General features: G+C 41.3%; 1 protein-coding gene across 1 annotated transcript in view; it reads left to right on the top strand.

The window, feature by feature from the left end:
• Nucleotides 1–16,478, top strand: part of hydin (HYDIN axonemal central pair apparatus protein) — a 122,018-nt gene that overhangs the window by 19,771 nt on the left and 85,769 nt on the right. The window contains exons 8-16 of the mRNA XM_078168198.1: nt 301–502; nt 805–994; nt 2,117–2,216; nt 6,697–6,815; nt 7,446–7,669; nt 7,831–7,898; nt 8,027–8,268; nt 10,683–10,783; nt 11,564–11,699. Coding sequence (XP_078024324.1) covers nt 301–502; nt 805–994; nt 2,117–2,216; nt 6,697–6,815; nt 7,446–7,669; nt 7,831–7,898; nt 8,027–8,268; nt 10,683–10,783; nt 11,564–11,699 — 1,382 coding nt within the window. The remainder of the gene's footprint in view (nt 1–300; nt 503–804; nt 995–2,116; nt 2,217–6,696; nt 6,816–7,445; nt 7,670–7,830; nt 7,899–8,026; nt 8,269–10,682; nt 10,784–11,563; nt 11,700–16,478) is intronic.

Raw genomic sequence — 16,478 nt, 5'->3', positions numbered from 1 at the left:
CTGTGTATAGTATATACGTAATGTGCAAATGTTAATAAGAGCTGGTCAGTCAACTTAAACAAATCAGGATTAGAAAGAAGTCTCACTGTTATCGATTGATTTTTGGATGAGGAAAACAGTCAGGTGATTCATCTGAAGTGGATACAGTATATATTCAGCTGTTAAATTCATGCTTTGTTGCCTTTATCTCATAACTCATGTCACCCGTTTAGGGCAGTGATAGCTCATTATCAGAAGTCTAAAAACCACTGGCATAGTCTGGGCATTGAAGTCTGCTGTTTTTGCATGTCCTCTGCCCAGGTGAAGACGTGTACATCAGCTTGTATGGGACTTGTGAGGAACTGGACATCCATCTTGAGCCTGACTGTGTTCTGCTGAACAAGACTTACATTTCCCTGGAAAGCGTACGCACAGTGTCCCTCACCTACAAGAGTGACATCCCTCTGAAGTACTGTTGGACGACGTGGCCCAGCCTGCAAGAAGAGGCCCTGAGCTTATTGAGGTATTTATGCATGCGCACAACTGATTAAACACAGACAATACAGCAAAGTGTTTAGGAAAAGATGTTTTTTGAAGTGCGGGCTGTATAAGCTCCCCCCCTCTCTCGCTGTGTGCATGTGTCAAGTAAAATTACCTGCTGTGTTGTTTTTTTCTTCACAACAGCATGTGTTGCCAGAAATAGCTCAAGTGTCTATCACTTTCTTTCTGTCTGCAACTCTTTGTTCTTCTCACTGCCTCTTTTTCTCTCTGACCCTCTTCATTTCACTTTTTTGCCTTTCACCTTCCCTTCCTCCATTTCTCTAGGGAGAGCTCAATGCTCCATCAGGAGGAGGAGGAGGGGGAGAGGGAACAGTTGCTTGTTCAGTGTGAGTCTGACCCCACAGTGGTCCATCGCCTCCCACTGCTGTCCAGAGCTCTGCAGGAACGCAGAAGCCAGGCTGCAGGGAACCAACTCCTGGCTCTCTCACACAGCTGCATAACTGTGGAACCAGCGGTGTGTCTCTGTTTTCCTGTCTCTCCATATCCCTCTTGCCCAGTGTCTCACTTTGGCTAATGTTCCACACCCACCCATGGATTCGCAGCCTAGTTTCTCTCCTCATTAGGACTGTGCAGCAGAGATAATAACTTCTCATGATGTGTCTGAATAATCTAATACTTTCATTTATGCCAAGGGGGTTAACATACCTCTGTGCAGCCCCTCTGAGTTGGCAGGGATTCAGTAGCTTGTCCAAGGGCACTTGGGCAGATTGGATGTTTGAAACAGGGCTCTTAGGTTGAAGGACACTTCCTGCTAGATGCTAAGCCACCTATTGTGTGCTGCCTTGTGGCTGTAAGGACAGAAATGAGAATCTGTTGTGGATTCCCCCAAAAAGATCAGATTAGAGTTGTCGCAAAGAGTTATGTTTCAGCTCTGTTGTTTGAATGTAAATCCAGTCTGACTCTGCAGTAACAGGAGGGTCACGGACTTGGCCGCTTCTGCCTAGGGACCTTCAGGTAGCCTGACCTGTTCTGACACCGCCACCCCCCTTTTCTGTCAGTGTCTCCTCTGCTCAACTCATCCAGGTTCCCTGGGCAGAGCATGAGAGGAGACAGATGAAAAACAGAAGGAGAGGGCAGGAGAGAGAGATTGCGGGGGAGAAAGAGTAAACAGTCTATAAGCCAGTCACAACACAAACTTTGAGAGGGCATTTGAGAGAAATGGTCAGCAGTCTACTCATGCGTAAACCCACCCACCCATGCACACACACACACACACACACACACACACACACACACACACACACAGACACACATAGGTATTAGTAGGTGTCAGAGAGTGCGTGTGTGTGTGTGTGTGTGTGTGTGTGTGTGTGTGTGGAGTTGAGGCGGGTAAGATAAGTTAACTTCCACACTGTTTTCCCCACCGAAATGAATGCAATTGAAATTCCATCCATAAAACTTCTCTTGTGCATTCACACCATCAGGCTGCTGCTAACATTAACAGTGAGTGATTGTCAATCCAAGCTATTTTTTTCTGTGAGAGAATATGCATTTATAGTGTGTGCGTGTCTGCTTTATAAAATATCCCTTAAGTAAAATAACCACTTGTTTTTCTTCTTGTCTTAACATGGTTCAGGAGGGTGAAATATGGCCTAACACCCCAGCACAGTTCAACATTGTCTTCAAGCCAGAGGAGGCCAAACTGTACCAAGACACGATATATTGTGATGTCACAGGTCAGTGTCGAGCTGGAAAATACAGAACTCATTTAGGTTTTTCATAGCAAAGCACAGTATTTGTACCTTTTACGATGCAGTAACGATAAAACAATGTCTAATTCTTAGCCGTGCTAGTGGCAAGGTGTTAGGAGGGCAATGACATTCGGTCAGACCACCACTTTCATCCAGATCTCAACAATTTTTGGATGGTCTTAGATTACTACTGTTGGTTTTTAGTGAAATGTCTTGACATTTATTGGATTGATTGCTATAAAACATGGTACGGACATTCGTGCTTACCTCAGGATGAATTGTAATAACTTTATTCCTGACTGATTTCTGAACTTTTCATCTAGCACAAAGTCTAAATGAGTCCAGTAATGTGTTGTATAACCTGCAAGAGTGATGGCATTCCTAACCTGGCCTCAGCTGTACTTTGTATTTATTGCTAATTAGCCAATGGCAGCATTCTAACACGTTAAACTTGGGGAACATGGTTAAAATTTTCCCTGCTACACATCATCACGTCAGCATGGTCATTTTGAGCATGTTAGCATGTAATCAAAGGCAATGTTCATGACTGGGTCTGATGGGTGCATGGGCGGGAACTCAATACCAGGACTCCACTTCATGACACCTACTGCACAGACTCTGGCTCCAAATGATGACACCAGCGCAAGATGATATCCTGTATGCGGGATATTTTTGCTTCTTTTTTTACAGTGGGAGAAATTGTAAACACATCTTCCATCTTTATTTACGATCTATGGCCCAAACCCGATTGGCCCATAGTGTTACCCTACCTGCAGGGAACAAGCCGAGCTGTAATTTCTCAATTTTTCGCTTTTGCACCACTTTTAATCTGTGTACTGTCATGAATAATGTATGGGCCATCAACCCATCCCGACCTCCCACCTCTCATTAATGAGGAGAAATGTTATGCTATCTCTATTTAATAGATGTGGTATATGACAGTTTAAGGCTGAGCTGAACAGTCGTTAGGAGAAGGCGCATGCCGGAACTCATGTTACAGATGTCTTTAAGTACACTGAAAATACTTTGGTTGACTTAAGCTTGTGATAAATGTTTTTACATTAAAAAGACACCGAGATTTTTATACAGTGGAAATTCAAGTTTTTAATCAAGAACTGTGTGGCTTCATGTAGGGCAAGCCTGATCTTTTTGGGCCCAATTATAGCTCTACAACCATATTTTTACGTTTTGGTTTCTGGCGAGACCCCAAAGCAGACACAAATGGAGGTGTATGAAAACAAAAGAATTTATTGCCGAAGGAAAAAAACAAACAAAAATGCAGGCAGTGGAAGCAGGGTGCTGGCTGGCTAGGAGGTTGTCCACCAGTGTAGAGAGTCGGATCTCACACATATTAGAACAAAACATGACATGCAACCCCATTTATGATATGTGTGGGCATAGGGAATTAAATAGTGAAATTAAACTATTCCACATTTTTCTGGGGACCCCCTTAAACTCCCTCAAGAACCCCTTGGGGTCCCTGGACCCCTGGTTGAAAATCAATACTGTAGTCCAATACACCTTAAAAGACATTTTGATACAACTGATTTGCCTTTTTGAAACAACTTAGACAACATTTTCAAGACCGTACCTCAGGGTTCGTCCATTTTATCTGTGGTCACAGTCTCAAATCAAATATGTGAAGGGAAGCAAGACATAGCTCTGACCTCACATAATCTTGGTACTCATTCACAGAACAGGTTGTTGCCTCACATTCCCTTAAAGGTAGGGTCTGGAGGATTTTCCAGTTGCTGTTTGTAAACACACATTCAAATTCGGCCCCTCCTATCAGGCTCAACTCTCCCGGGTGTACAGAGCCTGGAGATACGGAAGAAGGCTTCACAGAAGAGGTTCAGGCAAGGCTCGCGCTGGTGCACGCTCGGACACGCTCGGGCACGTCCGAGCTCACAAAAACATCAAAATACAGTTAAAGGGCAGGAGCTCTGCAAACAGAGTCACCACCACACATGAGTAGAAGCCCATAGGTAATGATTAAGCAGGATTTCATTTGTATATGTCTATATTTTGTTTTGTTTGAAAATCCTCCAGATCCTACCTTTAATCAGAACTGAACTAGGAAGAATGTCATTCTCTTCCAGTGCACCTTATACACGGAATAATCTGACATTAAACTTGGACACCCTTATGCCACCCTTATTTCAGATCTTGTGATGAGTGTAAATGCTTTGAACTATACATCTACATCATAACATGTTTATCATTCTATATTTCTACTTTTAGGGATCAGTTATTGCTATTGTTGTTTGTTGTTTTTACTGTATATGATTTTATATCTGTTATAATTATGGCATTAATTAATTAATTTACCTAACCTGTATTAATTAATGCAGGTTAGGGTAAAGGACAAACTAAATGTGCATTAAAGCTTACATTTACAGCCAATTTACAGCGTCACTTGACACAAAGTCGGCGGGTTTTCCAAAGGATAACTCTTTTCTTTTGTTTGTTCTTCAACACCTTGGAATTAATTGTTTTAACAACTTCAAGCAACTTCAAGCAGTCTGTACTCTCCTGCTGTTAATCAATAGCTTCTTCTTCCCTCAGTGGGTTGGTGCAGACAAAGGACAAGACATACAAGCCTGGGTAGCAAAACATGTCTGTCTGGTTATTGTCATAGAACAACAGCTTCCCTCTTTAAATGTTGACTTCTCCTTCAGTGTACGACGTCCTCAATGAAACGTGTTGAAGCACCACAAATGAGCCCCTAAATCTGCCTAAATGCTTTGACCACTGGATGACTTATTGCTACTTGAGCTCATTTTCATATTAGACATTGCAGTCATGAGGCCTCAATATATTCATCTCATCCCAGTGGTTGTAAAAGGTTGTTGGTAAATTTGCATGTGGCCATCACGTGTGTCTTCTGAGCCGGAGGCCAGATTTACATTAATTTCCATGTTTTCTGAGGCTGGTGACGCCCTGACCAGCCTAGGTCAATGGCAGCCAGACTGGACACTACCCTGATCCCTCACTTTGCAAGAAGCTCAGAAGCAAACTCAGCAAAACTGAAGGATAGAACTTATATGCCCTTTACGAAGTTAATTCTGTACTTTGAAGGTAGTCACCTTATTCCGTGCCTCAACACGCCTAAATGTTTTGTATAAGCTAAAATAAAAGCTGTAGTTATGGTAGTTTTTCAGAAAAAGTAACCATTTATATTGCCAATATGTGATCAGTTTACATATTTATGCCAACGTTATCAGAGCTGCTGGCTGTGTCAGATCAGCTGCTGGCATAATGTTACAAAAGCATGTTGAGTGTTTTTGCAGTGTTTTGGTAATAACTATCAATGTTTGCAAAAAATATCAACATTGAAAATTAATACAGATGATGATGATGAAAGCAGGCTAAGCTAATGCTGTTTAGGTGGCTCTAGCTGGGCTATGGTTCTTGTTTTGCTACAGGTGTACAGGTGAACTACAGTTAGCTGTATGGCAGAAGAAACAATAGCATATAACAATTCTCATTGAAACTTTCGATTTCTCTGGTGAAGATATCGGGATTCTGTATGCGACACGGAAAATTAGCGCCTGGTGATCAGGTTGTTAGCTTAATCTGTAGACAGTTAAGTTCATTAAGCAGTTGTGTTGACAGATTTTGCTTTTGGTTCCTCATAGCAGAGCCATCTACATGAGGGAACACTTTAAAGTAATGAAAAATGTCCTTATATGTGATTTCAGGCCATTTTCTTATGTTGTCCTCTCAGTCACTGGATGGCTGACGGATGTGGTACTGTAAAACAACCAATCGCTGCAGTGTTACTGCTGAATATTGCCATATTCATTCATTACCGGCAACTAGTGCAGCTAGCTGTAAACCGTAAAAATGAAAACAAGTATGTTAGAATCAAAAGTTTTTTAAAAAAATGGGAGGGGCACCATGAAGTGACTACTGTGCAGGAATGTTGTTTAGTTTTTGTAAACAATATCGCCAACAAAAGTGAAAATGAAAACCAACTCCAGATTCATTAGCATGTACAATATTTGCATTTTTTTCATAGCTATGTCAGCAATTTTGTAGCTTCCTCTTGGATGCGTGCTGCTTACGATCTAGCACCTGGTTGCAATTTTTTTTTTTAGTAAGTCCTGATCTCACCTGTGAGTTGTGCCCAGGAACATCCCGAATACAGCAAAATAATAAAGAAATACATGCAGAAGGCAGAGTTTCTGCAGATAAATACACCACCACAGACCTATAGTGGGTTATAAGTGATGACTGATAGGGACCACTTCTGTATGAGTCTACACATTTTTTAAGAAACTCTAAAAAAGTAAACTAAAGTATATCTCTTACCTGGAAATATTAAAGTAGCCTTTCCAATTCAACTGCATTAAATCAGTGTCTGATATATATAGTGTTTGAGAGACATTTTTTACTCATATTTTTAACTGCCTTTAACTTTGTTGTCTTGCCTTTCCCTACGTTTGTCTGTGTCTTTACGTAGGCCGTGAATCTCGGTTGCCCCTCACAGTGAAGGGTGAGGGCCTGGGACCTAATCTCCAGCTCAGCTATGACCTGATGGACATGAAAAATGTGTTCATTGGTGACAGAGACTGTTATGAAGTAAGAAAGATTACGCCTGTTAACTGTGAATCTAAATGTAGTAAGAGCTTGTGTATGGCATATCCTTCCTAACTTTTTATAGGAAGTCTTTTAATCTAGTTGTTAAACTGTTAAAATATTGTGCTCCACCCAGTCAGCCAAGATGCTCATTGAATTACCATGTTCTATACATATTGACAAAACTGAAGTATGTATCATACAGTGTTTGCCAATATGTAATGTATGTAATGTAATGTATCTTTAGCAGTGACTGAATGGACGAGTTTTAAGTATCAACAATGTTCTGAAGTCACATTTGGTGTTAACATCATCCTTGATGTGTGTCCTTTCTTAAAAATAAGACTAAACTTTCAGTCTAAACTAACTAAACAGATAAAATCTTCAACATAAAAACAACTTCTATAATTCTCTCTTTTTAGTACTGTAATAAAGTCATGTTTTCTCCAAAATAAAAGCAGGCTCCCAGAGCACTATTTGCAATGATATTTTTCCATTAAAGCTGAACTGAAGTGGATAACATCAGAAAACATAAATGCAGCACATGCATATTACTTGTTTACTGACGGTGGGGCTCATACAAGAAAAAACATGACTTGAGTGATAGGTCAATGGATCTGTCTTTTTGTCCAGCTACAGGTGTACAACAGAGGACTGATTGATGCCCCTTTCAGGCTATCCAGCCCTGACACCACTTTCGGCCGCTGTTTCTCCTTCAGTCCTGAGGAAGGTGTTGTTCCCTCTGGGGCCTGCCAGATTGTGGAAGTCACCTTCCACAGTCGCATCTTGGGAACTTTCTCTGAGGACTTGCTGCTAGCTGTCACTGGACAGCCTCAACCACTTACCGTGACCTTTAGGTGAAGTTAGCAAGTGTAGTAACTCAGATTGTAACAGAACATTCAGATTTATCCCTAAGAAACATTATAAAAACTTGGACTTAAAAGTGGTGGCAGCATTACTCATCAAAATACCAGGGTGTCTTTCTCATGGCTCCTGTTTTTTGGCCTTCTTTTTCCAGGGGGTGTGTCATTGGTCCCACATTCCACTTCAATGTTTCAGAGCTCAATTTTGGAGATGTAGCCTTCGGTGAGTAATAACATTTATCTTAGGTTCATTCATTTTTAAATTGCTACAGATATATAATGCCTCAGAGCATCACAACATTCACACACACAAAAAAACATTTCCTCCACTTCATTCTCCTCTCTGTGCAGGTTTCCCACTAACAATGATTTGTACCCTCTTCAATACCTCTTTGGTGCCTATGACCTTTGCCCTGCGTGTCCTGGGAGATGGGCTGGGGTCTCCTAGTGTTACTAGTGCCCAACAGGCATCGGAGATGTCCAGGAATAATTGGGAAGGCAGTGTTGCTAGAGACTTTCATGCTCGGCCTGTGGAGTTCACTGTCACACCCACTGCAAGCTCTGTGCGTGCCTTGTCAGATGTCACCATTAAGGTAGAGTAAATTAACTAATGAATGGGGAACCTATTTAAATTAATTTTGAAATAAGTTTTGCTATTGTAGCAGCATATTACAGGTTTTTGTAAAGTTGTATGCCCCAGCTGCACCAGGCAGTATGTATCTGTAAAAACATGACCATATTTTTAGTCTAAATCATGAAGTAAAGCTGCAGAAGAGATGCAAGCAATGCATCCCCCCAATCACTTACTTTACCTATATTATATTTAAAAAATATACTGTTGTAGCAAAACGTGCCTCCAGAATAAAGGTGTAAACTTTCTCTTTAGGAAAAATCTGCCAATCAGCAATCTCGGAACCCACTGGCAATAGCCTGTATTTCTGGGGTTATGGTGTAGCCAGCAGGTATCCAGACCCAGACGTCCTTTTCTGTGTTCCAGTCATTTATAATCTCTATAAGCTTATGTCTAAATATATATGCTGATAAAAAGATAAAAAATACCCCAAAAAAGACAATAAAAAGCCAAAATGCTGTCAGATTATATTTCAGCCAATGCGTTTCACCTCTCCACGTGGACTGTTTACCTGCCACTCAACTGTGATTGGTCAGTACTACTCAGACTACAAATGGACCGCAAACGGAAACCAGAACACTTCGAGTACCAACTAGAGTACCAGTATCAACGTAACATTGATATTGGCTGAGATACACCTTGTTGACTGCCATCAGCCTGTCTGCAAATTAACAGATGGCAGTGGCCAATATTTTTCTGTTTTGTCTTGTCAAGTTTGAGCAAGCTAAAAAGCAGGGCTCCAGACTAACAGCTACAATAGTGAGCAGGTAAAAGAGGAACACAATGACTTTTTGGCACATAGGCTCTGTGATCTCACTGTTGTGTGACGAGATGGCGAGTTGCAGCCAGTGTCCCCTCGTCCTGGGGACAATAGAAAACATGCTTTGGATGAACAGAAATCTTCCCCAGATTGCCTTTGAGATAAAAGGATGCAGTAAACTCATTGAAGCGTCAGAGGACGCACTGTATAGTTTCTCTGATAATGCTACACTGTGAACGAATCTGTGTTAAAATTAGCAGGAGGAGAGCGAATTAACGTTAGCTGTTAGCAGCTGGTGGCCACAACTAACTGCTCACAGAGGTTGTGTTGAGTTATATTATGATGCGTTCAGTCCTGTTTAGTAAAAATGGGTATTGGGCAAAGGTAAATTATAACTGTCTCATTAGGTCTTCAAAGTAATATTTTAAAAGGAGTTTTTGGTGAGAGACTTGGATAAATGCAGCTGTTTGAAGGAGAGAATTGTTGATGGTTTCACATAAAAATAAAATTGATATTAGAGAGGGAATTATGATATATTATACTGAGTAAAAAGGCTTTTAAAGCTGTTTTTCTTTAGATTTTTATCATGTGAAAGGTTATGTTTAAGGTTGTATCACAAATTTGTGTAACTGAATTTGTGCTTATTCAAAGGTAGTGTAATGAAGGACTGAATGACTTTAAAACAGTTCAGTTATTTTTTTTAAGTAAAGGTGAATAAATAACAAAAAAATAAATAAATAAATAAACAGCAATATTAAAACATTGGTATTGATACTGGCTCCAAATTTCAAAATGGGTGAACTCCTTATATGCAGATATCTGTTTATAGAGCTTAGGTAGGCATATTCAGCATATTCATACCTATAGCTGACTGAGTTCAGTAGATCTAAAGGAACAGTCTGACATTTTGGAAAATGTGTTTTTTACTTTCTTGCAGAGAGTTAGATGAGAACTTTGATGCCACTCGCATGCATCTGTGTTATCTATTTAGCCAGATCTAGGAGATGAATACCTAAGTTCAGCTTAAAAACTCTAAATAGGCCAAAGTGGCTAGTCTGGCTCTGCGTGCAGCGACTTTGCAAAGTCTTGTTTGAATGAGGTTGCAGGGAAACAGCCAAGAAATAGTATTTTTTAAAACCCTTTTTTAACCCTTCATAAAACCACAACTTTTTTTCATGGATAAAACAAATGAGATTTAACATGGTAATTATTGAGCTTTTGGGGTGCTGGTGGCAGGATGTTGTTATGTTGGACAGAGCCAGACTCACTGTCTCCCCATTTGCAGTTTCTATGCTAAGCTTAGCTACCAGTCTCCAATAGACATCAAAGTGGTACTGATCGTCAAAAAAATTTCAACCTATTCCTTTCATAGGTGCTCTTTGGATTGCAATTTCTACTTACTTGTTTTTCAGAATGGCATACTGCTCGTCATTAAACTGACTTCATTGAAAGAACTAGAGAGGATTAAGTTTTCCTGTGATGCATTAATCAAAATTCTATGGCAACAATATAAAACCTAAACTGAAACTGTGTTTATTTGTTGATGTGAGTACCGTCACTGTTTGTTTTGAACCTTTTGTGATCTCATACTGTATTTGTGTATTAAATACCTACAGGTGACGCTGTGCTCCAACACAGTCAAGAGATACAGGCTGGCGCTGGTGGTGGATGTTGAGGGTGTTGGGAAGGAGATCAGGACTCTGCCTATCAATGCCAGGTCAGACACATTTACTGACATGAACACACACATTCTTTGATGTACACATACTCAAATATACATCAGTTTAAATTAGTTGTGTGGTGTCTTGCAAGTTGCAGCAAAAATACTTCAATATTATTATTAGTTTGACTTTGCATATTTAGGCCATAAACAGATTATTGGCTCAGTTGTCCTGTATTTTTTCTCTTTTGCTGTAACACTGTTTGATCTTTTCCATTTTAAAAAGATACTTCATAAAAAATTAATGGATGAAAATGAATCACCGCCCCGCTGTCCTAGTAAGATGGAATATCATCTCATCCTCTAAAATGAGTGTTAATGTGTCACAACTGTGTCACAAGATGCCATAAAACAGCAGAGGTTCATCTCTCTTTTTACAAACTCTCCTACTACTCTTTCTCTGGAAGTAAATTGCCTTTTTTTCTTGGCAGTATCCTCTGCTGTGCTTCTAGCTGTCGCTGAAGCTTTGACAAGCTGTGAATGTGCTCCATTGAACTTCCATACAGGTGTCGACAAATCAGTGGAGTGTGTGTTAAATATTCAGAGCCTAATTTGCATAATAATACATTGGAATGTCACCTGCGCCATCACTCAGAGTAGGGCAATTGTAATCTGACTTCCTCATGGCAATCACCGTCATTGTAAATTTATGAATCAGCTCTAATTAATAGAGCACAGTTTTGGCATGAAGTAATGCAATAGCTGTTGTAATTCATAAATAAGTCTCAGATCTTTTCCTTTCTTCTCCTCTCTCTATCTATTCCTCTTTGCCAATAGGTGTGTTGTTCCTGATATTGTGGTGGAGACTCCTGTGTTGGACTTTCAGAGGTGTTTCCTCAATCACCCGTATGAACAGAAAGTGCGGCTGACCAACATCAGCACTCTGCCTGCCTGCTATGGCATGCTTGACCAGGTTAAGGAGATCACTGCAGTAAATGATTTTTTATTGTGTTTATATAGTATGTTGCGGGGTTGTGAAATGAACAAGCGTAAAAGCTATCAAGGCTGACACATGCGTATTAAAGAAAATGGCTCAATTCCAGCATAAAACAGAAAATTTATGTTGTAGAGGTGGGCAACATGAAAACAACATTTTGAATACACTTACTTTCTGAGTTAGATGTGTTGGGAATCAACATATATTTACCTCACACGGTGGCACCAAATATGTTGGGGTCAACACACTAGGCTTCACACGGAGGTATCAAATATGTTGGGGTTAAATTGGCTATCGGAAATAATTAAAGGGGCAATAAGTGAAATCGTTTCACCGCTAGGTTCGCTGTTGTGCACTGCCTGTAGAGCAAAACAAAGTGTGTCATGAGCCACTTCTCCCTCTACCTCTGCTCTCCAACACGTGGGGACCCCGCCCCCCCCCACACCACGTCTGTGCCGGCGAGACGAGTACCGCAGCACGGACTATCACATCCAGACAGTCCCGGTGTTTCTTCCGCAGGCTCCGCTTCACTCAGCTGCCCGATATACCTGCTGCTTCTTCCCACATTAACCTGAGTAACAAACCAGGGTTCAGTGCTCCGGTTGGATCCAAACGGAGAGCCGCTAGCTGGGAAGCTAGCGGAGGCTAACTGGTTGTGTTTCCCTCCGGTCATGCTGCGGCTAACGCTCCGCTAGCCGCTCCCAGCTACCTCCTGTTTGTTATTCAGGTTAAAGTGGGAAGAAGCAGCGGGTCTGTCAGGCAGCTGAGTGAAGTGGAGCCTGAGGAGGAAGCACTGGTTAGCCCCCACTTTAATTGCAGGCAGATTCACTCGCCACAGGGGCGAGGAAATAAAACCTAAACAGCCAGCTTAGTTTAGCAGTTAGCAATGTCTTTCACTCACTCTCGGTCTCTGCTGTGTTTAGCTATTTCCCTGCTTTCCTGTTAGCGTCAGCACTACTCGGCTACCACGCTAACGCTCCAACTCCACCTGAGCCGGGAGCCAGGCTCACGGTCTCACAGAGAAGAGTTGGAACGTTAGCATGGCAGCCCATTAGTGCTAACGTCCCCACGCTTCTCTGCCAGGCTCAGTGAGTCGGAGCTGAGAAGCGTAGGGACGTTAGCATTAGCAGTAGTCGGCTACCATGCTAATGTTCCAGGAGCCTGCTTCTCGGCTCCGGCGAGCTCTAGCGTGGAGCCTGGCGGGCTCACGGAGAAGAGAGGAATGTTAGCGTTAGCCCCCAGAGTTAGCACTAGAGCTACTACGGCTACTGGAGTAGCTTGCAGCTATGGAGCGCTTCTACCAGATCTTCTAGTCACTGAGGCTCGCCTCCATTTCACATGAATGTACATGAACGCGCAGCCGGACTGGCTTGTAAACAATAGGCTGGAGATCAACACAGAGAGAGGGTGTGTGAGGTCACGCTATATTCCAGATGAAATTACACCTCTAGTTCTTCATATAGCAATTTTTTAATTCCTTCAATCTAGAAATGATGAATTTCGCTTTTTGCTCCTTTAATAATTATTAATAATTAGTAATTATGTTAAATAATGTGACTTAATTAACATTAAATCACCTCGTGGGGCACCATTCCCGTAAAGGGAAAAATGATAGCCAGTTAAAGATATCAGTCTCATAAAATAGGCTAAACTATTAATTTGGAGTTTGATTAATAATTAAATTAATGACAACAACCAAAATTAACGGTAATGCCTGAAGGATTTTGGAGTTCTTGGTGCAGCAGAGGTTGACTATTCATTCACCCTTGTGCAACATTAAACAGACAGCAGGCATGATTCCAAAGAATTATATTTATTCACAAATAAGTGGCTGACAACAGAGAACTACCAAAATGGCCGAATCAAGGCTGACTCCAGGGGGAGGTGTTTGTCTGACCGTGTGGTCAGGACAAAGACAAAGGAAAAGAAGCGGGAACTTTGAAATGCCTGTTTGGATGTAGCTCTGTTGAAAGCCTATTTGTTAATGAGTCTATGTCAATGTGACGTGTGTTGCAAACGGTCTGGATTAGTGCAGAGATTGTTTAGTTGCATGCAAGAATCTGTTTGTGAACAGTATTAGCAAACTAAACACTTAGCTGTGGTGAAGCCAACTAATCAATGACCTAACTGCAATCTATCACAACAATAACTCAGTAAACAGCATCAAATCACATACAACAAGTCAAACAGTCTTGCTTAGCCTGTAAAGCTGTGATAAGCTATGCCCAGTTGTTACATTACCGATCCTTGAATGGATGGAGGAAAGAGTCACTCGGTGGTGTACTGCTGTTAGCCGTCAGAAGAAGGCTGGGAAGATGGTTCCAGCTGCAGTCTTTGTTGGGTCCTTTGTTCCAAAGGTTCTGATCCGAGGAAGCTGGTCGCTCGGGGTCCTTGCAGAGTTAGACGCTGGGTGCTAACTCACTTAGTTCCTTGTTGCTGGAAAGCTGGTTTGCAAACCTTGTGTTTGCCAGAGAGTCTGTGATCATTTGCCCTCCCTTTAGTGGTTTGGGCTATGGAGCAGGGGTTCGGGCCTCTGCTGTCCAGGCCCAAACGGGAAGAGGTGTTAGCTGCTGAAGAAGCTGGGGTAAAGAGAGCACTGCTCCACGGTTGGAGCAGAGAGGAAGGAATCTGTTGGAAGGGAGCACAAATCTACAGATGCCGGTGACATTAGAGTCACATGTCACTGTAAAGGTCCAATCACGTTTTGGGACTTGAGTCTCACTGAGGTGTGAGGTGAGATCTCCTGTGGAGATGGGTGTCGCATAGCCCTCTTTGTTTGAAGACAAAGAGCATGCAGAGGAAAAAGCCTTGAAATCAGTGATGATTTTACCAAATGATAAATCATCTGTGGTCCTGTGAATCCCAACAGATGAAAAGACTGATCCCGCTCATCTCCTATCTCCCATCTCCTCCATACTAATGTACATGAAAGTGGTACGTGAGAGTGGGATCAATCCTCTCCTCTAACTCCTCACAAGAAAGCCAATAAACCTGTTTTCCAAAATGCTATACTATTGATTGACTAAATACAATTAAATGTCATTATCACTGAATATTCTCAGGACTTTCTAATCAACTTTAAGATGCAACAGAGATAAGATTATACTGAGAGTCACAATAATAAGGTCCTGACTGAGAAATATGTTTTGTAACTTCTCTGCATTAAAATGTCGAAAACAACCAGGCCAATGTTATATATTTTGTTGAGTTGTGTACTCACAGTATCCCAAATGTTTCCAACAATGTTTAAACCAAGAGAAATCCATAATTTTAATCAGGGACATGGTCTGTGTTATTTGGTCTTTGTTGCCTGTCAGTGGTGTCACAACTTTTTCTTTCAAAGATAAACTTTTGTGATCTTGGTTGTTTTTTACTATGTTTTAAACAGATGAAGGATTTTAGTCATTGGACATCTGGATCAGGAGTTATCAGAGAAGCAAGCTGAGCAAACATTAGCAGCAGTTTGGCTCCAGCCACTGTTGTGCCAACTAACATCTGAGAAACACAGTTTTTTAATGTTAAACTGCTTTATTCATTTTCACCAGTTTAAAATGCTGGGTGTGTTTGTTTTGGAGAGGAAGCGACCTCTGCGAATAATTTGGCTCCAGCTCAAAACCTGAATGTCTGAATCTTAATTTATCATGGAAAAACAGGTGAGCACATACTAGCAGGAGCTGGACGAGGAGCCCCTCCGCGACAAGCCCAACAGGGTCAGGGAAACACTGATTTGTAACATGAAACTGGTTCATTCAGTGTTTCTCCCAGTTTTAATGACTAGGGGCCTCATTTATAAAGCTTGCTTATGCACAAAATGGGGCTTGAAAGTGGCGTACGCCACTTACCACGCAAAGGTTGTGACTTATAAAAATAAAATTGCTGGGAGACTGTGTGCACCTGTAAGCAAACTCTGAGTCATGCGTGCGCACATTTTGGAAGACACTGGGAAGTGGCGACGCAGACGGCGAGATGAAGTGGAGTCAGATTTTTATTGATGTCTCACACAAATTTAATGTCACGCTATATCCACCTTAGATCCACGTTATCATTGAAATTAAATCCAGCAGCCTTATTTTGCGCTTGGAGTGAGTGATAATTGTTTCATAAAAACGTTGTAAAATCCAACTCAAATCCTGAATTGAAATTCTTTCTAAATACGTAATTAATCCACACTGCCTCTAACGTCTCATTGTCCACTCTGTGAGCGCAGGAGGGGGAGAGGATGGCGCGACTGCATGGAATATATTTATGTATTTAGCTAAATATTTCCAGTGCATTTATCATGTCTCGAAATACAGCCATTAAGCACAACCGTTACACTCATTTCACTAGCCCTACTTAGACGTGTTGTTCATGACAAAACCGGCATGAAGAAACGTGTTTGCCTATTACACTTTCATCTTTGAATTGTATTTCAAATTACACGTTGTATTTTGGGACAGGGGTACCACTGGTTCATGCTGTAATTCAGGCCGGGTGTCTGATCAGACTAATTGCCATAAACATATAAATACTGCGGTGACCCTCGTGCATAATTGTGCAAGATGGCACTGGCACATACTCCTTTTTGCCTCCACCTTTAATAAATGTGATTCTTTATGTCGCACATCAATGTCAAACATCCTCAAATTTAAAAGCAACACATTAACTACATGTTGGTAAAGGAGTAGAAATATTTGGTCTACCTTTAGATCAGACCACTTTTTTTTTTTTTTTTTTGTTCTGTCAATGTCCGTGAAGTCCCACAGACACAGCTGA

Source organism: Epinephelus lanceolatus, chromosome 5, assembly GCF_041903045.1.
Source record: "Epinephelus lanceolatus isolate andai-2023 chromosome 5, ASM4190304v1, whole genome shotgun sequence".
Classification (NCBI taxonomy): Eukaryota; Metazoa; Chordata; class Actinopteri; order Perciformes; family Serranidae; genus Epinephelus; species Epinephelus lanceolatus.
Note: the sequence above shows the minus strand (reverse complement) of the source record. Positions and strands in the feature narration are given on the sequence as shown.